General features: G+C 53.4%; 1 protein-coding gene across 1 annotated transcript in view; it reads right to left on the bottom strand.

Annotated features, from left to right (window-relative positions):
- Positions 1-19,645, bottom strand: part of HCN4 (hyperpolarization activated cyclic nucleotide gated potassium channel 4) — a 51,134-nt gene extending 31,489 nt beyond the window's left edge. The window contains 1 exon segment of the mRNA XM_037502895.2: positions 18,879-19,645. Coding sequence (XP_037358792.1) covers positions 18,879-19,645 — 767 coding nt within the window.
- Between the last annotated feature and the right edge of the window lie 4,900 nt (positions 19,646-24,545).

Below are 24,545 nucleotides of genomic sequence, written 5' to 3' on the forward strand. Positions count from 1 at the left end.
ACACCGATTTGCATACATGACACATACTTGACACAAATGATATCTACTGGGACACCTGTCATTTGGAAGAAAGAGAATGTCATTTCATTGCCATTAAAGTGTATTCAAGATTCAGCTGAAATCCTACGTTTCTGCCTCTCCAGCCTCTGACCGATTGAACCTCATCTCAGCCTGAGTCCTGGCTTTGGATCTCCTGGCTATGGAATGCTCTGGGCTCCCTGAGGGCAGGTGCCTGTCCCAGACACACGTGCGTCCCTACAGTGACTAATGGCCAGGGTCCCTAGCTTTTTCCCAGGTGAGCAGCACACCCATGGTCCCATCTTTTCCTTGTATTCTCTCCCCATCCCCACGCTCCCACTCAGACATCACTCCTTGCACCAGACCCATATTCCCACTAACCACCTGGAGCATTCTGTCTCCCACATCCAACAAGTTCAAGGCTGAACTCAGCATCTTCCTCCTCAAAGCTGAATGGCAGTCAGCATTTCAATCCCTTGAGCTGAGAACCTCAAAGCTATCCTCAACTGCTTTCTGCCACCTGCCCCAGCAGTGTTCCTCACCCCCTACCCCTCCCCCAGCCCAAGCAGTGACAGTCTTGCCTGGTACCTTCAGTGGTGGCTTCTGAATCTGCCCTGAATACAAACATTGATCAGTTTCTCATCAGTCCTCACCTGGACTCTTGCTCTTGCCATCTCGTCTCATGTTTTTTGAGTGATCTTTCTAAACAGTATTATGATTACATCATCCTTTGTTTGAACCTTTTTTTTTTTTAATTTTAGGAAGATAATTTTTTTAAAGATTTATTTTTATTTATACAAGAACCGGGGTACAGGCCAGATGCACGGGAGGGTGAGAGGATTCACCAGAGACAGAGCGGGGAACAGAACAGGCAGACTGAAGAAATACACTGCTCAGGGGAGCAGCGGGAGAGACAGGAGAGGTCTGCTTCACCATGTGGGATTCTTGCCAGCCGGGATGGAACCTGCGCTGCAGAGGCTGCAGACAGCTTCACAGGGCGGTGCTCAATTGCCTGCACCACCAGGGAGGCCCTTGTTTGAACCTTTTTAATGGACCCCACTGACTACAGAAGAAAGTTTGAGCTCATTGGGTATGTCATCCCCTGCCTCCTCTCACTCTCCCACTTTCTCCATAGTAGCCAACAAAGCACCCACCCTCTGGCCCCATCTCCATCCACATCTTTATTTCTCTTCCTGAGAACCATCCCTGCCTTCTGAACCCCGATCTTTTTTTTTTTAATTTTATTTTTATATTCCCCATACAATTGCAACCCCCTTATTTTGACCCCAATCCCTCCCCTCCCCACCCCCCACTCCCCATAGAGTGTGTCTGGTTCATAGTTGTTTGTTGATTTTGATTTTCACTTTCTTATAGTTATTCATTTTCCTGGTCCCTTATTTAAGTTTTCTTGATTCCTGCTATGAGTGAGACCATCCGGTATTTTTCTTTTTCTTTCTGGCTTATTTCGCTGAGCATGATCCCTTCCAGCGCCATCCATGTTGCTGCAAATTGCATGTGTTTATCTTTTTTGAATGCTGAGTAATATTCCATGGTGTATATGTACCACATCTTCTTGATCCAGTCATCTATTTTTGGGCATTTGGAACCCCGATCTTTTAAAATCCCTTCCCTCATTCAAGGTTCAGTTCAATGGCCTCCTTCGCCATTAATTTTGCCTGGCCATGCAGAATATCTGTTAGCAGTTGTCACATCCCACCCTCTCATCACGAACTACCTGACTCCCTTCCAGTCCCCACAAAAATCCTAGAACCTGAGAATCCAGGAGTCAAATCTGAGAAAGGGAGGGAACTGGGAGATCCCCCATGTTCCTGATCTATCCCTTTTTTTTTTAGGTCCAGTACAAATGACTACCCAAAGCGCTAATGAAAATAACTAGAATGGAGGATGGAGGGTAGCAGTTGGTATTACTACTTGCCTGGCACTAATCTGAGTCCCTTATATGGATTACCTCAATTAATCCTCACAAAACCCTGTGAAGTCGATACTATGTGCCCATTTTACAGATGAGGAAACTGAGGCGTAACTCAAGAAATTTGCTATATGTGGTGGATCAAGAACTCAAACCCAACTAATAAGACTTTAGATCCTCTAACCACTCTACAGGAATATAAATCCAGCTAGTGGTACTTTCTCCCAAACTCTGTGCCTCCTCCTACTCTCTAGCCTTTCTCCTCTCTTCCATGGCACTCCACCTCTTCCCTTAAGTGAACTTGGCTGTGTGCTAAGAACACCTCTACCCGAAGCCCCACGTAGCTCAGGGTCAGGAGTGGGGTCAGCATCCTCCTGCTGCCACACTGATGCCACCTCCTGCTTGTAGCAGAAATGCCTACAAGATCCTTTGAGCATCCTGTCATTTGCCGGCCATCCATCCAGCATCCATCTGCCACCCTTGGGGACTTTGGTGATTGCTGGTACTGGTTCATAACCTTCCATTCCACTCTAAATCCTGCTACTATTCTGGGCGACTTCCCCACATCAATCCAACAGCACCCAGCCTTTCAGTGGCCTGACGCCCTGATTCTCCACGTTTGTGGCCCATCCAATAGCAGACCCTGGTCCATGTCCCCGTCTCCAGTTGCTTCATCTCTAATCTCAGATGAGCAGTGCTAACCTCCTTTCATTGCAGGCTTTTTATCCTCTGCATATTTACATGGGACTGTGCAGCAAATCCCACGACTTCAGACCAGCCCTACTAAATATTCAAATACCTTAACTCCTTATGCCTCTGCACTCAGCTGAGCCTGCCATTATGCCAGCCTATCCTTACAGGAGACCCTCCTAAAATTTCCCTCCCCTTCTCCACACTGGCTACTTGGAATTAGCTCCTCAAGGCCATGAAATGGCCACCTCCCTCTCGCTCCCAGTAGATTCCTTCCACTTCACAGAAAGAGAAGCCATCAGAATGGCTCCTTTGTCTTTCTGCCCCCAAACTCCCACTTTGCTTGCCTCTCCCTCACCTCCTTTTCCTTCTCTAGTCATAAGGGAATCGATCATTCTTCCACCTCAATACCATTTCCTTTTTCCTACCCAGGGACCTTAATCTAGTCTCTCCTTTTGTAGCTTCAATCTCTCATCTGGTTCTTTCCTGTCAGCTTCTGCCTTTAAGCTCTCTACACTTAAAATTTAAAATCACTTCCCAAATCCCCCAGTCTTCTCACTTCTCCCCTTAAAACCACGATTCCTGAGAGGGGTCACTGTCCATGCTCTCCCACGCCCATTGCCCCAACACTCCTCTCAACCCCAAGGCACGCCCACTGCAAAATGCAACAGACATTTCCAATTGGTTCTTCACTGACCCTCAGCATCCTCCAACGCTGCAATCTGTTCCATGAGACACCCCACACTGCTGGGCCTTCTCCTGTCCCTCTATCTCTTCTCACCCTTCCCTTGGAGGGGCTCCTCTTTCCCTGAGTGATGCTAATGTGTTTTTTCCTCTGTGCACTCTCCCTGAGTGACTTACAGGATAAACTTTGAGATCCTTGGTCTGGAATCCCCTGCCCCGCCTTCCCATTGCTTCTTTACTCTGCTGGCTTTCAAACCTGACCTCTCTCGAGTGACACACCCTTGTTTCCAACTAACCCTCTATACCTAGATGTCCCATGGGGACCTTACTTTTGACATAACCATATGTAACAGTTCCCCCACAAACCCTTCTGGTCCCAGTCAGTGGTACACCAGCCATTCAAAGGCTTAATCTAGAAACCTGGGAATTATCCTTAACTCTTCCATCTCTCTCACTTATTGATACTCACATGGTATAAGGAGAGTCTCATCATCCACACCCAGCCTACTCCAGCAGCTTCCCCCCTGGGCCCTGGCTCTCTCAGGACCCCACATACTTCAAGGTTCAGGATGGGGTCTCACCTCTCCATGCTTCGCCAAGATCAAAGTTCTTCCACACTTTCAAAATCCTACTTCCTCACTGTCATCCTCAAGGTCCTTCCTGATCTGGGCTCTGCCTCCTCCTCTTGCCTTGATTCTCATCATTGCTTCCCTCCCACATCCTGCCCCCCACACACTCAGCAACTTTCAGTGCTTCCAACATGGCATGCGTTCTCCCCCACACACTGTCCTCTACCACCCCAGCCTCTTGGTAGGGAGGAGGCATCACTTCTCCTGTTTGTGTCACAGGAATCTGGTCAGTTGCCTCTCCTACGTGCTTCCAGGCACAGTATGTGTGTCACACTTAAATGAAACTGCATGTTTGACCATTTCTCTTGTGGTCCCTCCACTCTCTGCACTTGGCATAGTGACTCTGACATGTTAGGTCCTAACAAGCATGTGAATGAATAGATGGGTGGGTGGGATGAGTGAATGCCTAAGGAAGGCCACGGTAACCAAAAGTTAAGTGGACAGAGACCCAGCCGAAGCTAAATGAAATGTAGGCCTTGACTCCAACAGTTTTCAAGGCCTCCAATGATTGGGGAAGAACTGAACCACTCAAACCCCTAAGACTCCCAGCAACATGCATCAGCAGATGGCCCCGACTTGGTGCTGAAGATAATGGTAGAAAAGTCTCCATGAAGGAAGACGGGAGCTGGAAGTGAGGGAGAAGGCAGATGGACAACAGATGGGCCAGGAGAAGCATGGGGGCTGGGGTGAGTGGGATAAGAGGGGAAGTTGGTGGGGGACACTCTGCCTAAGGACTTCAACAAAGCCATGATAATTTCCAGCCTGACTAGCATGGGTCCAGGGGGAAGAGCATACCATGCCCCCTCATTAGGGGTGCCCCCTCAGTGGGGATTCTAAGGATTCTCCCAAAAAGGCCTAGCAGAGATCCAGGAGGTCGGGAGTGGAGAGGTAAAGGGTAAGGAAGCAGGCAGTGAGTCGTATCCCCGAACTTTGTTGGGTGCTTCCAAAGAGCAGAAATAGTTTCTCTTCCTTTTATGAGACATGATCACTTAGGGTCAGGTAGGGGGTATCTCTGTAAAAATTCTTTTTATTAGATGGATGAGCGACTTAAAGACTGTCACTAGGGGGGAAAAAACTGCCAAAAAAAAAAAGGACACTAAAATATTAGCACTGATGTTGCTAAGTGGTGGGATGAGGGGCTCCTACGAGGCCAGGGTCATAGCATGGTGGTCAGGACAAGCTGATTTTTCAGAGGTCGATGAAGAAGACAGAGAGGCCGCGTGAAGGGCAGGTCTAACAGGCAAACAAGACCAGCTCAGCGTCATACACATGCCTGCTCACAACACACGTGTGAACACACACGTGGACACCTCCTTGCCTTCCCCTCCCTCACAACCACAAAAGCTGCTTGGAAACGTCCATTTCTCCCCACCCCCACCAGTCCAGGCTCCTGTTTATCATTCTCTGAGGCAGAGCCCAGCCCCCTCACAACCCTACATCTACCCAAAGGAATTGCTGGCTTGGAGGAGCGCGAGGTGGGGGTGTGCAGAAGTCCTCCCTGCCTGTGCCCAGGGCGGCGTTCAGTCTCCCAGTGCACCTCACTCAATCATCTTGGGCCAGGCTGAGCCTTCAGCTCTGTCTCCGAAGGGACTACCCGCTCACCCCCTCCTCTCCTCTTGCCCGACTTTCCCTATAGCTCCTCCCTGACCCCAGGGTCTCCCCCTACAATAGATAAATTGCTCTCTTCCTTCCACCCCCGCCTGGCCACTAGGGCTCTATTTTTAACCCACCTCAAAATCTCTGACTCAGAATCACAGGGCTCCCAGGTAGCTGCTCCCTCGGCTGCCTGGGGCTGCCTTGCAAGCAGCCAGATTCAGAACCAAGGGCATCTAGTGCTTAGTTTGTGGTGGGGCTGCCATTTTTAGTGTATGTTTATTTTCTAATATTTTTACAATGATTATCAATTACTTGAGGAACAAAGTTTATTTCTGTTCTGAAGATCCAAACCAAGATGACCCGTTCCTGCTGCCTCTTTCCAGGTGGCTCTATCTGGGCTGAGGTCCTAGCCTTTCACGGTACCACAGGGGCTAGTCTCAGCCACTCCCCAAGGAGAAGATGGGCTGACGGCTATGCCCAGTGGAGTCCTGTCCTCCCCTCCCCGCCCTTCCCTTTCTGTGGCCCATTGTCACAAGGCACAGTGCTTTTCAAACTGCACCATGCACACAGATCATCTGGGGGGTCTTATCAAGATGCAGACTCAGATTCCCTGGATGTGGGGTGGGCCCTGACATCTGGAGGCTCCCCAGTGATGCCCAGGCTGCTGGTTCAGGGACCACACTCTGAGTTGCCAGGCTATAGCAGAGAGTATGGTGGGTACATATGCTAGTGCTGGAATACCTGACTGTGTGGCTTTGGACAAACCACTTGACCTCTCTGAACTAGTTTTCTCATGTGCCAGATAAGAACATTAACCCCACTTCACAGGATTCTGGGAAAATTCTAAGAGGTAATATAATATTCTACATAGTATAAATATTTGGTACATGCTGGTCTTTACCATCATATTAGTCTTGTGACTACTACTATTCACATCCTGGCCTGAGTTTTGGGGACCCTGAGGTGTATGGCCTGGTCTAGCCTTGTGGAGTCCTGTGTTGGGGATGAACAGACTCACCCCAGAGGGGAAATGATGATCCAGGCCAGCTCCATGAGCACATGAGGCTATAAACCAGTGGGGGGCAGGGGAAAGAGGAGTCATTTGGCTCTGCAGCCCAGGGGCTGGGGATACCTAAAGGAGAATGTGAACACAGGAGAAGGGGGGTGCATGGCCTACTGGGAATGAAAGTCCCAAAGAGAAGGGGCCTACATGTGTCCACTGTTCAGGAAGATCAGCACTGTGGTTACAGAAAGAGGTCCACACTATATAGTGGAAAGATTCTAGGTTGAGCCTGAGTCATGGGTTCTAGTCCCATCTCTGTCTCTAACTTGCTAGGTGCCCTTGAGAAAGTCTGTACCTCTCACATCCCCTACCTTAATTTCCCCAATGGTAGGATGAGAAGATGGAGCTAGATAATCTCTAAAGACATGCTGATTGCATGCATCTCTGCAGTGCAGAGGCTAAAGAAGCCAGGCAAGGGCAGCAGGCCAGCTGGCAGCTCGCCAAGGGAGGAGTGCACATCTCAGAGAACTCTGCACCCAGCCCCTACCCACAGACCTAGGGGGATCAGCTTGACTGCTAGATGGAGTAGTAAGGACTCCTCTAGGGACACAGGGAACCATGAGGCTGGTAGAGGAAGAGATTGTGAGTGCACCTTCTCAAAGGCACAACTGAGCATGGGGCTGGCCCTAAGGAACACTGAGATATCAGTCCATTGCTTCGCTGATGGGCTGAGACCCTCTGGAGGTCAGTGCATGCACAGTGACACCCAGTCTAAGAGCCTGCTCAAAAACACAGATGTGCACAAACCAAACTGTACAAAGCGGGATGTCTGCCCTACAATACTCCAAGTTGTTTTGATGCTGTGTTCCTTCAGGCTAGCAGCTTAACCTCTCTGTGCTTCACTCAGCTGATAAGACCAGCTGGAGCTAATTGGGGAAGGGACTAGTGGTTAGAGAACTTTGCTTACAGATAACAAAAAAGGCTCAAATATGGCTCTCCCCACTCAGGAGAATGGAACAAAAATAGAATATTGCTGTGGAGTAGCACCTGAGTGCAAGCTCAGGGGAAATTAGGTAGGAGAGCTCACCTGCTTCTGCGGGAAGGCGCATCAGGGTAAGGAGGAAACCGGGTGGACTGGGGGCAGGGCTGGACAAGGCCAAGCAGCATTGGGCCGAGAGGAGGGCTACGGGAGGGCTGCCCCACCAGAGGGAGCTAAACGTAGATCGGGGAGGGTCTACTTGGCCCCTTCTTGCTGGATGGGGGTCTCCTAGAATACAAGCCAGTATCACTGCTCTCCGGAATGCACAGTCTGACAAGGACACTGAGCAAGGACTATGTTCCCTGGGGGCCTGTGAGCGCCAGAGTTTTATGATTCTGATTGCTAACAACCTATGAAAAAAGGGGAATGACTCCCTAGAGGGGGCCGATAAGGAACAGGTGTGGATGCGAGGCAGGGGAGTCCATATATCACCCCAAGGTTCTGGGGGGCACCGACAGGCTAAGGCAAATGTAATGCAATCAGAAAACTGCAGGCGGTTTATGCAGAAGGGGCCTAGGGGCATCCAAGCTCATTGGCTTCTAAGTGCCAGAAGCAGAATCATCTAGGGGCTCCCCAAAATTACAGCTACCTGGATCCTCACCCAGGGCCAGGGAGGCCCAGTCATTCGTAATTACATAATCTCCCAGGTCACTCTGGGACCACAAATTGTGACTTCGGGTGTTGCTAAAACCCAGCCCTTCTCTAGTTGCACACTCAGATGAGAAAAGCAGGGCCCAGGGTCGCAAGTCCTTGACTCAGCCCACGCAGCTAGACGGGGCAGAGCAGGGTCTTCAGCTGGCTTCTTACTCATAGCCAGTCCCCTCGGCTCTGTCCCAGATACTGCGGAACAACACGGCAGGATGATGGCTCCTCAGAGCCCCTGGGCCAGGATGTCACAGCGAGCCACATTTCCTCCCCCTGCCAATGCCAAAGTCAATCATCTGTCCCTTGGGACTCCTCCAAGCATAGTGTCCAGTGTGACCCGTGGACATGGATCCATACATCTGAACATTTCTAAGGCCAGGTCTGAGCTTCCAGGAGGGGGAACGGGTACCACCTGGGAGAGGTGGTTAGAGGACAACAGGGGAGAGGCCCTTTGCAGGAAAGTGACACTGTAGCTCATTTTCTGTGTGTAAGTCCTTAGGCACAATGCTCAGGAATAAAGAAAAGAAACCCACTCCTGCAGAGGCCCTGAGCTGACGTGTGTGCGGGGGAGGGGTGCTCAATAGACGCCACCAATACCACACGCATGCTCAGGACCCCTGTCCCCTTCCTGGATTAAGAGTTAGCAAAGCCTCAGCAGAAAGAGGCACATAGGGAAGGAATCCCTGACCACAGGAGCTGCCTAACTCCAGGATCACACACCTGGCTGGGTCTCCACAGTCTCAGGAAAGAGGGAGGGAGATTCTCATCACTCTGCGATTGTCAGCAGCGCCATCCCTGCCCCGCCGGCTCAATTTGTACTAATGGGGTCAGGATTGCAGGTTCAATACCTATTTGGCCAATTAGTTTTGCTCTCATTGCAGCCTCAGACTGAGTTCTGAGCCTGGACGCTGAGAAGGAAAAGACTCTGTTGAGGTCACATAGCAGAACAGGGTAAGGGTCGGGAGGGCAAACTCAGAGAGGGCGGGGTGGGCAGTTACAAGACAGGAAAGCTCAGGATGGGCCAGCCTGGGTGCTGCACAGATAGAGCCCAGCTGCTCCCAGTTTCCTCTAAAAGGTGCCAATGGCACTGATGAGAACTGGGGGCTGAGGGTCTTTTCTGTTCCTGGGAAAAGGAATAAGAGCCTCGTGTCCTCTGATGAACTATGGGTGGGAGAAGCCCATGGCTCGCTTTGGCGTTCAGTGGCTGGGGACTCACGTTAATCATCGACAGGGGCTGCTCTAGCCTCCAACGGGGAACTGCAGGGTAATTACTTCTGGGCTCCAGGCCACACGCTCAGTGACATTATTGCAGCGGCAACACCTGCCTTCCGGCCTCATTCTGCAAAAGGGAGTCTTCCCAGAGGTTGTGCAGCAGAGCCCAGGGACCGGGAGAGCTCCCCTGGGCTGCGAGGACCCAGAATGAGAGCCAGAGAGAAACACACACACACACACACACACACACTCTCATGCGTGCATCCCCAGAAGCATGGGTGCAAGGCCCAGGGCAGCACGGTCAGAGTCCCCAGCAGTGAAGGGCAGAAATTAAGGCATGCAGGTCACAAGAGGCAGATTCTAAATAAGCTGCCTCAGTGGCTGCCAAAACCCAACCAGCAAGGAGACCCCTTAGCTCAAGCTCCCCGACACCTGCTTCCAAGAAAGTGTACAGACCAGCTTTCTCCTTCAGATCCAGCTCAGATCTATTTCCTCCAGGAAGCCCTCCCTAAACAACAATCTACACTGCTCTACCCTTTGTCTGCCCTCCCCTAAACCAGACCCGAGACCCTCAAAAGAGCTGAAATCCTACTCTCCTCTTTGCCGGTGGGTAGTGACACCGCCCCCCGCATCCTCCATAATGGGTGAAAGCAGTCTTGGAATGGCCCATATAGTCTCACAGGGGCACAACCCACTTTATGTGCCCCTCCCCAAGCCCAGAAGACAAACTATTAGCCAACCCTGCGTATGTATTAATTTCTGAAAGCCTCGTTCACACAGACATAACATGTCCACCCACACGGTTAAATGCTTAGACAGACACAAAATCATCAGCAGCCAATTATCAGGCCCCCACCGCTGCTGTGAGCAGACCTAAAGGCCCTACTGCTTGTTCTGCAATCTGTGGGAGCCCAGAGCTGGGGGTACACTGGGGTACTGGGTGTCCCTCTACCAAGTCAGCACACCTCTCTGCCCAGCTCCCATGGCCGCCCCACCAAGCCACGGGCTCGCTGCCTGCCTGAGAGACAGACTCCAGCCCCAAACAATGGGAGAGCAGAGCTGCGGGAGTGGTCACGTGGGGGATTTGGCGGCTCTGGCTTCGGAGGTGGTGGCACCGTTGTTTATTTATAATTTGTACTTTACCTCCCGGAGAGGACCACAGGCAGCCGGCTCAGATGCTAAGAGGTGTAGGAGCTCAAGGAGCTTAAAGGCAGTGAGGGCTTCCTAAAGGGGAGGGCGCCACATTGGGAGTGGGCAGCACGGCCACCCTGGCCCAAGGCCTGGTGCCTCGGGAGGCACGAAGGTTGACCTGCAGGCTTTGCTCAAGGACTCCAGTTCTTGACCGCAGACCAAGAACTTCCCATAGGCCTAGGCTAAACTCTGAACATAGACTGAGCCCAGATCATGGCCTCAGATTGCGCCTTCCCACATTGTGCCATGACCCTGGAAACACACTGGCTCTGATCCTGCTCACATACTGACCTCTGACCCTAACCGCACACTGAACCTCAACCCTAGAACACATTAGGCCTGACCCTGTTCACACACTGAGTGCTGATCCTGCTCATACCCCAGCCTAAACAACAGACTCCACTTTCTCACTTCCCTGGAGGATGTCACGAATAGACCGCATGGCCACCTATTTCTCTAGAGAACAGAACGAGGGGTCGCCGATTCTTTGTCCCCTTCTCCTCTGAACCTTAATCACCCCTCTCGGAACAGGAGCATCACTGGCACCTAGATGTGATTCCACGCTTCCAGGACCCCAGGGGGAAAAGCAGCAGCAAGACGAGATCTGGTGTCCTCAGGAGTGGCAGCCCCACACTGGGGGGCTGCACCCTCAGACGCTGACTTTCATTGGATGTGCTTAAATTAAGACAGTATTCTAAAAATACAGTAGTCTTCCCCCATCCATTGTCTTGCTTTCTGCAGTTTCAGTTACCCGAAGTCAACCATGATTCCAAAACATTATATAAAATATTTTGAGAGAATATATACTGTTATAATTGTTCTACTGTATTATTATTGCTAATTCCTTACTGTCCATAATTAATCAGCTAAATTTTATTACATGTATGTATGTGTGTGTATATATATATGGAAAAAACACTATGCAGAGTCTAGTGCTATCAGTGGTTTCAGGCACCCACTGGGGTACATAGCCCCATGGCTAAAGGGGGACTACTGTACATACCACTCAAAATGCAAGCGTGGGCCTGGGAGACTAGAAAAAGTTCCAGTGACAAGAACACTTGGGAAAACCTTCCATGGAAGCCCTCTGGGTAGGGAGCAAACGGGCTCCCTACAGAGCTTTAACACCTTTGCAGTCACCCACTTGGGCGCTGGCTTAGCCTCTGACATGGACTTATTCTATGACTTTGAGGGAGTCCTGTCCCCTCTCGGCGCCTCTGCTCCCCGTTTATAAATAAAGGCTTTCAGCCAGGAACTCACCAGGACCTCTCCAGATCTGGTGCTCTGAGACCCCATAGATGTGCCCTGGCCGGCTGCCTCATTTCTGAGCTCTTTTCCCAGATTACGTGTGGTCAAACATCATCAGTAAAGCTCTCGTTTTCAAGAATTTTTCTTGAATTACTTAAATAATTTTATAGTTTTCTTGAATTACTTTTATAATTTAACTTTTGAAAGCTAACTAAGGTGGGGGGAGGAGGAAAAAAAGGAGGCAGAGGAAGGAAAGAGCAGGGACAAAAGCGTGAATTTAGAGTTCTTGACACCAGGTTTAAGTCCTAGTTCTGATACTTCACAGCTGTGCAGTTTGGGACAAATCTTTTTTTTCCCTGTCAGAGCCTCAGTTTCCTTATCTGTCAACTGATAATAGAATCTAATTTTCAGGCCATTGTGAAGAGTAAATTAAATACAAGGTGCAACACCTTTTGCACACAGCAGACAGCTCATGCGTGGTGGTTATTGGACTGAGTCCACCTAGTCTTCATGTCCCTTGCTTTGAGTTTTGAGATGTAAACTCAGAAGCCTACAGGCGCCAGGCAGCTAAATGTGCCTGAGTGATGTGTCTGGGTATAGGGCCAGGTAGGGGCTGCAGGCAACGAGACTAAAAGGAGACATCCTCTAGCCTGCTCTAGCCCCCAACGGCAAGGTAGGAATATGGGGCTATCAGAATTTACCATTTTTCTGGAGAATCCCCAAAGCCATGCTTTTATGTTACAGCTTTCCATTTTAAAACATTGTCTCAGGTTTGCTATGACACACTATGCTGACCAAACAGGACACACCTGGTGCTGTTTTTCGTCCATGGGATGCTGCTTAGCAACCTCTGGTCTAAGTACTGCTGTCTCATCTTGTGTACTCTTGGAGACGGGGAGCTCACCACCTCTCTGCTGCCTCCTGCTTGAGTGCTGGGTGGGTGCTGATCGCATTTTCTGGGCCCTGGCAATGTTTTTCCAGTAAAGAAACCCTGCTGGCAGAGAACATCCTCTCAGAAGCCAAGGCAATGCCCCTGCCCTCCCCATGGCTCGATCTGGCCGGGAAATGCGGATTCTTCAACATTGCCTGGGCCCAAGCAGGACTGTCTGGCCGGCCTCAGTAGCCCTTTCATTAATTAACAACTGGCAGCAGTTTTGTGAGAGACCTTGAGCCGGGGAGGGGCGGGAGAGAGAAGCTGGTTGTCTCCTCAGTTATATGACAAACCCCCAGGAACTGGGGCTGGACCTTCTGCTCTGGATGAAATCCCCCATGGAAGCCAGTGTCATGGCAGGCATAAGGCCACTCGGGCTGCTATGACACTTGTCAGCCCTGTCATCAGTATGTAGGCTGGTGCCTTCCAGGGTGAGAGGGGACAGAGAGAGGTGACAAGGAAGTTCAGCACACAAGGGAGGCTGCCAGGTAGGGTCTGGAGTGAGGAAGGGGGTTGTTAAGATTCAGACACCCTGACCTCCACCTGAGGTGCCAAAGCACTACTCCTTTGGGAATCCTCTGTCCTGCTCCCAGCCAGCCCCCGTCACTGCTGCATTCTCTCACTGGCAACATCTGTTTCTTCCAGGAAATCTCACTGCAGCACAGTGGTCACTTCACCTCCTGCCCCTTCTGCTCGGTCAGGCCTGCCCCTCAGGCCCTTCGAATGGGAAAGCAGCTGCCGAGGCAGTGGGCTGGGACGGATTCATGAGGCTCTTCTGGCTTCCCGTCCTCCCCTTGCCCACCGAACTCCAGCATCCAGGGTCAGCAGGGTTCAAGCAGCAACGCAGGGAGGGAGGAACTGTGAATCTGACACCCCTCAAGTCTGTAAGTTGACCTCTGGGGCTCAGCACAGTAGGCCAAGGGAAGACAGAGCCTCTGCCCTCCGGAGCTCAGGGCGAAGCATGGATCAAGCACGTGATCTGGACTTCAGCACTCTGAGCACAGCCCTGGGCTAGGCACCAGCAGCTTTGGCATCACCTGGGCGCTGATCAGAAATGCAGACTCTCAGACCACCCCCCACCCCCCACCCCCACACCGCCGGATCCATGACCCTGAATCTGTATTTTAACAAGATCCCAGGTGAGGCCGAGGCAGGATGGTGTGAGAAGCACTACGTTACAGCGAACGCAGAGCTCCGGCCAAATGCCTGGAGGTGGCCAGAAGGGAGAGAAGGATGATGCTGGCGGAGTGGAGTGGCCCGAGACAGACATCCCAGAAGACCCAGGTGGCCCTAACGCCCGGGAAGGAGAGCAGATGCACAGGCAGACACAGGCACTGTGTGAGCCAGACGACCCGACAGCCCGAAAGCCTTGCCTCTCACAACAGCTAAGGGAATAAATGGGGCAGAGCCGGGCAGGGGAGAAAGCTGTCCCCATCCTCGTCAGGGCTTGCAACAGGGAGAACGGGATTCCAAGCCTCCCTACCCAGGTAATGTATGGTCCTGCCCTCCTACCCTCGCTCCCAAGCACCTCCCGCCACCCCTTTGGGTTTCTGTGCCCAGAGCACCTGGACATGGGAGGGTGCTGGTCTTTGCAGCACACGCTCCGCCCGCCAGCCCTAAACTTGTCAGGTTGGGCGAGTCCTTCTCAGTGGAGAATCTCACTGCCCACTGTGCCAGCTGACAGCACCGCCCAGGCAGCTCACCTTGGAATTCCCCTCTGCACCAAGGCACCCTTCCCCCTCTCCTGGCTCTGCGGCCTGCAGCTCCTTTTAGCCTGGCTATCCACACTGACAGCAAAAGCAGTGTTCCTGGGCCAAGGCCCCCAGAAGGTTCATCCAAGGAGAAGCCCCAGAACCCCCAGGCCCACAGCCGAACTGTAGTCTTCTTTCTCCTCGCACCTCTTACCTGAATAGTCCTTCCCACATAGGGCTGGAAGGAGAAGAGATGGAAGCAGGACTGAGGAAACTGAGAATATTAGTCCACAAGCTGAGCTCCTTTCCTTCTTTAGGTGGCTAACTCTGCACCCCTTCCGCCAGCCCCCTGTCCCTGTTTTCATTTCCATCTTGCTGGCAATGGGAGGTAGAGCCACAGATTTCAGATGGATCCCCGGTCAGGCTTCATGGAAGACTAGCACCTGTCTACCAGGCCAAGATTCTCTTCTGGAATGGTCTAGAATGAGGTTCACAACCTAGAGCCCCCAGCTGATCTTCAAATGCGGGAACCACCACCCTCAGAAATTGAGTGGCATGATGTGTGTGTCTGGATAACAGTGTATTTTTCAAGACAGAGACTAGAATTTCCAGCAGGTTTTCAGTGAGGTCTCTGATGCAAAACAGGTTCAGAACCACTGAACAGGAACAGAGCCTGGTCTGCCCAGGGCCCAGGGAAGGAAGCAGTGGGGGCAGGGGCAGTGGGGGTCACAAATGGTCTCTGCCAGCTCACAGGGTCTCTCACCTCACGGGTGACCACACTGTATGATCCGTGCCTAACATGGTGAAAGCCGCAGGATTCCACCCTCTAGGTGGGGAAACCAAAGCTCAGAGAAGGCTCCAGAAGGCCCACTGCCCCATAGCACACTGGACAGGGGAGTGACATGCGATGAACAGCGGCAGTGCCTGGGCGCAAGGAGAAGCAGAACTTCGGGTGACCCCTAGCAGCAGTGAAGCCATTGGTCCACTTCCTAGGATTTCAAAGCCCAGCTGTCGCTCCCCAAGGAAAGGACCCTTCCCTTTGTGCAGATTCAGAAAGGAAAAGGGCAGAGGGCTAAGAAGAGCCAAGCTTCTGTCTGCCTCCTCCCAAGGCCAAGCAAGAGTTTGGGTCACAGGAGTATTCTCAGAACTGACACCCCACACAAGGACTTCCCTGCCAGTCCCCATGTCCATTTACACAGTCCCAAGACACCTGCTCAGACAGATCCCTGGACACGCACATGCAGGCCACCCCCCTGAGCCTGATGCTTAACAGCCGCACCAGTTTCTGGGAACAGAATCAGCGACATCTTTACTGGGGGTCCTCATTCCTTCCCCCTTCTCTCTTCTTGGGAAAACAGGATCACAGAGATACTACATTTTATTTGTTCCAGTTCCCCACTGCAAAGCTCGGCTCCCAGGACAGGGTTCATTAGAAAGAAAGGGCCCACCCAGGACCCAAGAGCCCACCCAGCTTTAGGTGGGAGCCCAGGGGCAATGTCCCAAAGGGCTCTGTGTCCTGACCTCCTCCCTCACCAAAACTTAAACACAAGTTTCAAAAGGCAAACGAACAGCCCCTGGGGTAGTCAGGCATGGTATGAGGGGAGGGATGGAGGGGTGCCGAGAAGCAGAGGCAGTCAAGAAGAGCCTATTATTAGACGTGGTCCACAGTGTTCAGGTCCTTTAGAGCACAGCACACCCCAAGCCCTTGAAAAAGGCACCCAGCCTTCCTCCCCCAGGAACGGAGAGGCCGGAAGCAGCCCATGACAGCGAGTCCTGAACTCCAAACCACAAACTCAATCTATCATGGTTTGCTGGCGATTCTTTATTAAACCAATTCTGCTGGATCAATGCTTCCTGCCCGTCAAAATGATGAATAAATCTTCAACTGGCCTGAGCAAAGCTTGCAGAAGCTCTTGTGAAACTGAGATGAGCAGTGGGGATTGGCTCCATATAGAGCCCCAAGGCCAGGGACTGAAACTCCAGGGTCTGAGGCTTGGGATGGTGGGTAAGCGGGGAATGGGTGAGGCTGGATTTTCAAAGCATTGAAGCCTTAGCCAGGTCCTTGTCTTTTTGACCTTCTAAAGATGAGGCCAGTTGTTTTGGCCTTGAGACAGAAGAGGCAAGGACCACTGCCCCTCCAGACACACACACTCAGGTGGTCTTTCTTGGATTTCATTCCTTACACCCCACCCAGCACCAGACAAGGCTGTGCATAAGGACGTGTGCTTCCACCTACCAGTCCCTGTTGCTTGTGGTACAACCTGAAATTCAAAGCCCATGACTCTCTCCCTGTTGCCCATCTATCAATCCTGCAGCATCTACCCCTTTCTATCCCCACCATCCTCCCTCTTGCTGTGTCCCGGGAAGCCTGCAGTTAGTGGGGGATTCTGCAGCAGGGGAACCGCAGACAGACATGCCAAGTTGGACAGAGTCAGGAAGGTGGGAAGGTCCCTGTTGATGCAATTATCCCAGTCATTGCCCTTTACTATCCAAAGTAAGGGGAGACCTGGAAGGAGGGTCCCACTCCCGGTAGGTGCTTGATCAATACCTGTTGTGGATGGAGGCTAAGGCCTGCCCGGGGTTAGGGCTTTGCAGTACCCCACCCCAGCCCATGCAATGGAGTTGGTGATGAGAACCCTGAACAGAGGCTTTCAGACAACAAAGACAGGGGTACTGAGCATGGGAAGGGCGGGTCCCTCAAACAGTCTCAGGTGATTGACATGGCATTCTACCTACAGCCACCCCCAAGGAATTCAGAGGGAAAAAGAGAAGCCCAGAACCTCCAGGGCAGTGAAGGAGACACAACTCTGTTCTAGTTCAGGCTGGGATCCTCGGTCCCCAGAGAAGACTGGAAGAGATGTTCCCTGACCTAGGGAACTAGCCACAACTCCTGAGGGCAGGGTCCACATTTGCTCACATAACTTGAAGACTATGGCCTTATTTGGCCTAATCTCTGGCCTCCTACACCTTCTGGGAATGGGAACTCTGAATATTAGGGTTAGAAAGAGAAGTCCCTTTGAAAAAGAAAAGGGGGGGGCACCTCTGTTCACCACCTATTTTAAGCCATTGAGTGTTGCCTGACTGGTCATGCCCAGCACATGAAATCGCTCATTGGATAGAAAATGGTTTTGCTCTCATTACCAATCTAGCTTCCCGGGAGTTTGCAAGGAGGGCTCTGGGTTGCAAAATGCTTATTTATATTGGTAGACCAGCAGAGAAGGGGGCTAAATAGGGGCCAAGGTGTATACATATCTATATATAGGGAGAGAAAGAGAGAGAGAGAGAGGGTGAGAGAGAATATGAATGGATGAATGAAACCCAGTTTAAAAAGGTAAATGTTTTCCAGACCCTCACTTCAATCAGGAAAGTCCAGGGGGGACTGGGAAACCCCTAGACCTGATTTAGGGGGATCCCTGATCCCAACTTCATAGGCAATCACCATCTCTCACTTTGCACAGAAATCCCCATGACCTAGAGTGGTATCTGCTGTTCAGTGGCATCTGACTCAGGTGATGGGGGAGGGGGCAACGTCCCTCCTAACCACATGCAGTCACACTGTTTGGGAACCAATGGATGACCCAGGAGAAACCTAGCAGCTGCTGGAGCTTGGGTCCCATGAGTGAGGATGGAGCACTGGATGAGGCTGGGGTTACAGGACAGCAGCTCATCAGTCCAGACACCAGGTATCTTCACTGACCACTATTATTAGCAAGGTCATCATGTCATGTCAGTCCCAACGCCGGTTGCCCAGGATGCCTAGTTTTGGCCCACCACTGGGCATGTGGTGCTGGCCCAGGGACAAGGTGGGGGGCACAGGGCTTTTACACTGGGCCCGGGGACCTCAGCCCTTCAGGGGCCCAGTTTTCCCTCCCCAGCTGTAGCTCTCCAGGGCACCAGAAGGCAGATCTTAATGTCTGGGGTCAGCACTGTAGGAGTTGGCCCCGCTGCTCAGAGGTCTGTCTCCCGCTGTGGCCCTGCTCTGCAGGCTGAATGATCTGGAGCTGCCTCTCAGATGGCCATCCTAACCCGGCAGCCCAGAAGAGGGAGGTGGATGTATGGCTGAAGGTGGCAAAGCCTTAGTCTGGCTGCAGGCGGTGGGACTAGGCCAGGCTCAGAACACCTTTTCAGCATGTCTCTACGGTGGCCCGGACCTAGAAGATGAGGACAGAAACTGAGCAAAGTTCCCGGCGCTGATGGAGCAGATCTGGGGGTGCCACCGAGCCTAGCAGCGCCCCACTTTTCCCAGAGCGCCCAGCTCCGAGGAAGGAAAGTTAACTCCGGCTGGGAGGCAGGGCCGAGAGAGGAAGCATGCCTGCCGCCACTCCACTCCACTCGGGGCACCCACATCACATCCCCGCCGGGCCCCCTTACCTGAAGTCGCTGTAGGGGTGGATTATCCAAAACCCGGCCGACTTAACCCGCTCCTGCTCACGCTCCACGGCTTTCTGGCTGCCGAACATCCTCAGAGAAAATTTGTTCACCCCGGGCTGGAGCATGGCCCCGAACTGGCGCTGCATGAAGCCGGCCTGGCCCAGGCGCACCTCGGCCTCGGGCAGGATCTGGTCGCCGGCGGCCGCGCCTCCTTCCACTTTGATCGCCGTGTCCATCGCGGGCGGCTCGCAGGAGGCGGCGGGCGGCGGCGGCGAGGCGGCGGGCGGGACCGGGGCGCCGGGGCGCTCGGGCTCGGCCGCCAGGCCCGGGGGCGTCCTGTCCTCGCCGGGGGACGCGTCGCCCTCGGCGATGAGCCGCCGCTCCTCGGCGGAGTCATGCAGGTGCCCGTGGCCGCCGCCGCCCCCCGCCCCGCCGCCGGCGCCGGCGCCCCGGCTGCCCAGCGAGGCCAGGCTCCCGCGGAAGCGCCGGCAGTCGCCGTTGGTGCTGGACTTGCCCGCGCCGCGGCCGGGCCCCTCGCCGTCCGCCGCCCCGAGGGCCGCGCCCCGGGGCTCCGCGCCGCCCGCGGCCGCCGAGGGCGAGGGCGAGGGCAGCGGCCGCAGCCGGATGCTCCGGCGGCTCGGGTCCTGGCGGCCTCCGGCCCCGTCCTCCTCGGGGTCCTCCTCCTCGTCCATGATCCACGCCTTGGCCCCCACCTGCTGCGGGAGGCTGTAGAGCCGCTTGCGCATGGACGGCGGCAGCTTGTCCATCGCTCCAGGGGCCGGGGCCGCGCCGGGGGCCGAGCAGCGGGGGCGGCGCCGCGGACCCGCTCCAGGTCCGCGCGTCGGTCTGTCCGCCCGCGAGGACGCGTCCTTCGCCGCCGCGGGGCCGCCTCAGGCGCCCATGCCGGGGCGCGCCCCCGGAGTCTCCCGTCCGGCTGCGGGTGCCCGGGCGCGGCGCGCGGCGCCTCCTCCCAGAGCCGGGCTGGGCGCGGGGACCCCGCGGTCCCGCCCGCGCTCCCTCCTCCCGCGCTCAGGGGCGCGGCGCGCGGCCGGGCTCCGGGCGCCCCGCCCCCGCGGGGAACAATGGGCGCGGGGAGCCGCGGCGCGGCGGCCGCTGCGCTCCGAGAGCCCCTCGGGATGGCCGGGCGCGCAGCCCGCGCGCCTCCGGGGCGTGCGTCTCGCGGGCGGCGGACTGTCCGTCTGTCCCGCCGTCCCGGCCGCGCGGCCGGCGCTCGCGAGCTCGCCCCGCGGACTCTGGCCGAGCCCGGCCGGCCCGTCCCGGGGCTCCCGCCGCAGCCGAGCGGAGCCCAGCGGCCCGCCGGGCTTACATCAGCGGCCGCCTCCCCCGGAGCGCCCTCCGGCAGCGCCCGGGCTCCCGCGCCCCGGAATATTCATGAAGCCGCCGCAGCTCGCGGGTTGCCATAGGAGCGGCGCCCGCAGCCCGGCCGGCCCACCTGGGCTTCTTAAAGGGGCAGCGGCGCGGGCGTGGGGGCCCGCGAGGGGGCGAGGGGGCGGGCCCCGCGGCGAGCCCCGGGGGACTCTCGCCCGACTTTGGGAGTTGGGCGGAGAGGCGCCCTTCATCTGAGGCCCGCAGATGCCTTCCATGGACCGAGGGCTGGGAGCGCGCCCCAAGTCCAGGGCTGCCTCTTTGCTGTGAATCCCCCACCCCAAGATGAGGGCGTAGTGGGAGATGGTGGAGGGTGGCAGGGGCGGGGGGTTTCCTGATCGCGTTCTCTGAGCTCAGGTCTAGCCTTTCTCTGGTGGTTTTGCTTCTCAGCTGAGTCTCCAACCCTCCACCAGGGAGGCGGGCGGGTCGTCTGGACGCGGAGCCGAGGGCCTTCCCGCACCGCGCCTGGAGAGGGGGTTTCCGAGAAATGCGCTGCGTCGGGGCTGCTCCCAGGGTTTTCCTGTGACATCTGCTGGGAGCAAATCCCCGATGATCTTTTTTCTGCCAAGCGTCGCAGTAACCTGGCAAAGAGGGCTTGGGGGGGTGGGGGGTGGGGGGGTATTCGGAGACGTCCAGGGCACTCGGGTGGGACCCAGCCCTTCGATGGAAGACTTCCAGGAAAATGTGCCTGCAGCATCCCCACATGCCGAGTATGTTCCTTGCACGCACCTCTCCACTCCAGGGATGAATCCAAAACGGGTGTTCTGAGACCAGTGGGCAACAAACGGGAGCCAGTGGACCGGTTGCTCTGATGAGCTGGCACTCTAAAACTAGCTAGCACTAGCCCGTGAGTTTTTATTCCAAATGTGACAACCCTGTATGGGCCAAAACTAGGTGAGTTCCTGTCCCACCCTGCCTTCGCCTACCCCCGAGGGACTGCACACCCCCCACTCCCTATGTGTCTGTCCTTCCCCACCTCCCTCAGGCCAGCTGTGTGTCCCCTCTGTCTGAGTGCAGACTCTGGGCTTTTGGACAAATTCCACCAAGTCAGCGTAAGCTAGAACTCTGTTCCTCTTCAGCACCCTAAGACTGCCTGATACTCCCCCTACCCCAATCCACACAGGCCAGGTTGCTAGACACCCACCCTCCTCCCTGACCTGGTGGTTTTGCTTCTCAGCTGAGGGTCAACAAGGTGGCTCAGAGGGTACCCAGATGCTGCCAGGACCAGTGCCCCAGATAAGCTCTGAAATGGGTAGGAGGCATTAGAGGGAAGATTGGGCTTTGGATTAATGTTGAACTGGAGGCTGAGCAAAATCTGATAGGAGGGAGTCAGAAAGGTCCCTTAGCTTTGCTATGAGGATTAAATGAAGTTTTTTCTTCAGAGGATTTTTTTAAAAATTGCATTCTTATCCCACTTGTGACTATCTCCAATCAGAGCAGAAATTTTGAGAGCAGGGTGGGTGGAGGAGGTAGCAGGACTTTTCCTCTCTATCCACTGAACCACAGGACCTCCCATGGGGGGAGGGAATGGCTGGGATATGACATCACCGCTAGCTGGCATTTCTACTTTTGAGCAGTTCTGAGCTGACAGTTCTCTGCACAGATGCTGGAAGGCCTAATCCCTGAATGTCCTTGGGTATCCTTGAGAAGGAGTGTTCTTAACCGTCTGTGAGCTCTGCCTGCCCTTGTTTGCCAGCCACAGGAAGAAGACCTCCATGAAACCACTTCTTAGGGTTTCTTCTGTATCTGGCTGGGAGCTAGTCTGTCCTAATACAGCTTCAAGAAGCCAGCCTAAACAGACTTTCCAGTAGCCATGGTAGAGGCATCCCCTCCTTTCGGAACCCTCTCCTTGGCCATGTCCCCCTTTGAGTTGTCATGACCCACAATCTCCTGTCAACCTGATCTTTGATTACTTAGTGCAACCTCTACAAGACTGAACTCCCTGATGGTAAGACAAGTCCAACTCATCTCAGAGTCCTCGGCATCAACACAAGGGTGGATAGAGAGCAGGGCAATAAGTGTCAATTCTGCCAATGAGTGGGGGACCCTGGAAGTCAGCTAGTGGGGGACCCTGGAAGTCAGCTAGTGACTGGGACCCTGGAAGAAAATGGAGGGGAATACCAAAGTTCTGCTTCCTGGGATACTGTGGTCACAGGTCAGGGCCGCTTAATTCCTCCCCCTCTATTACCTCTCTACCTTCAATTTGGTTAGCAGCACCCAATCAGGACCATCTAGGACCACCCTTGGGTGTAGAAGTGGCTGTTAAATAAAATAGGCACTCAGCAACTTGGCCTCTCCTGTCTCCATGTGAATGTATAATGGACAGCCATGGTCTTCGAGAAGTCTGGGGGACAGAGAAGGAAGAGACCCAGGTCTTGCCTTTGGTGGACTACAAGTTGTAGGGAAACTAGGCTCAGGAAAGAGGAGAAAACTCCAGACTAGAGCACAATGTGTACTAAATCATGCCTCAATCAAAGAGAGATTTAAGGAGGGGGACCTTACTGAGCTTGGAGTAGCTAGGGAGGACTTCCTGGAGGAGAGCATCAGGTTTGGTGAGCATCATGTATCCAGCACATTATAATTTATAATTCATTTATTAATAAAGGCAGAGAAATGGTAAAGAATGGAAAGGAAACAGCCCCTACACTCCGTGTTTTCCCCATTTCTCCACCAGGTCTCATGGTCTCACCTTTCCAACACTACCTACAAGGTCTGGGGTCAGCTCTAGTTTATTTGCTAACATAATTGACAGGATCTGGGGACCTCAATGAGGGGAATCCCTGTCTCTGCATCTAGAAAGGGAAAAGAACTATGGCTCTCAGCTTTGGTGGGAAACAGATGGATTTCTTGCAGGGCTGCTGGAGGGTGTGTACATTCCTAGAATGCAAACCAAGAGACGATCTGGGTCTAAGGGAGAAGGGACTGGCAGATGGGCTTCCTTCCCTGGAAGGGATGCTGAAGATCAATGAGATTCAGAAGACCTGCTGGGAGTGGGGTGGGGGTGTAGCTGATCCTATATATCAACCTCAGACCTGATTTGATGAGACCTGGGTGAATAGAGGGGAATCGGAACATCTTGCTTGTTTATTTGCTTGTGGGCTGAGGGCATTGCTTATGCGTGAATAGACAGCACTGGGGTAAGACAGTGGGTCCTGCATTCTACAACGCCAAGGTTTTGGCCAGTTCTACTTGAAATTTAACCAAAAAAGAGACAGAACAATAGAGATGTTCCAGGGGAAGGTTGCCAACTGTCATTTCTTAGAAGACAGTCTTTAGTCTAACATTATATCTTTGCCATACTTTCTGTGTTAAAATGCCCTTTTATGAAATCATAGTGCGAGGAGATGGTATTTTTTATGTCCTTGGCTAAATAAAACATTGGCATAGGGTGCTGTGTTTGTTCCCAAAAATCATTTTTTAAGTGTTACTGGTCTGCGAATTCCAAAAGTCTGGGAGCCCCTGCTGTAAACAATAGATCATGAGACTGGAAAACAAAAGCTGTAGAATTAAATACTTCTCTGTCATTTACTGTCTTTGTAAGCCTCGGTCTTGCTCATATGGAAAATGGGTTTGACACTACGCACCTCTTAAGTTACTGTGAAGACTACATGAAAAAATGAACGTGCCTAGTAGGGTTTCTCTTTTGTACTAAGTTCTCAATAAACACTGAGAGATGGAATACTGAATAATCCCTGCATTAGCCAATGGAAGAGGAGACTACCTCTGGAATCTGATTTAGGTCACTTATACATCTTAAAAATTGCTTTTGACAAAAGAATGTTTCTTCAAAAGACAGAAAGGATGTCTTGCTATACAGGATTGCTTTCTTTGAGTTCTCTGTCCCTAATAAACCCAGAGGTGAGTCTCCGGGGAGGCAGTCTTACTTTTCTCTGGGATGAGCACTTGCCTAAGGGGGATCAGAGGGGAACTGACTCAAAGGCCATGCCCTCGATCCTCTGTTCAAGACCTCTACCATGCACAGGGGCAACTTCTCCTTTCTGTTTCGTGTAGATATGGTCCTGCCCACTGTACCTTCTGCTCTGCTCTGTGGCAGGCCTCCTCTATGTGCTGAATCAGCAACACAGAGAAATCAGAAATTTCTGCTGGGAGTCCTAGCCTGGGGACCTGGCATCCCAGGAGGAACAATGGAATCAGCTCCTTTCCCTGAAATTTCCTCTCTTAAGGCTTCCTGATGAAGAAACTAGAAAGGGGGGAGGGGCACATAGGAAGCAAGTCTGGTTGGAAGTCAATGTATGGGAAGAACGAAGCAACCAGCTTTGC

Source organism: Talpa occidentalis, unplaced genomic scaffold, assembly GCF_014898055.3.
Source record: "Talpa occidentalis isolate TD23 unplaced genomic scaffold, MPIMG_talOcc4v2.1 talOcc4.11, whole genome shotgun sequence".
Lineage (NCBI taxonomy): Eukaryota > Metazoa > Chordata > Mammalia > Eulipotyphla > Talpidae > Talpa > Talpa occidentalis.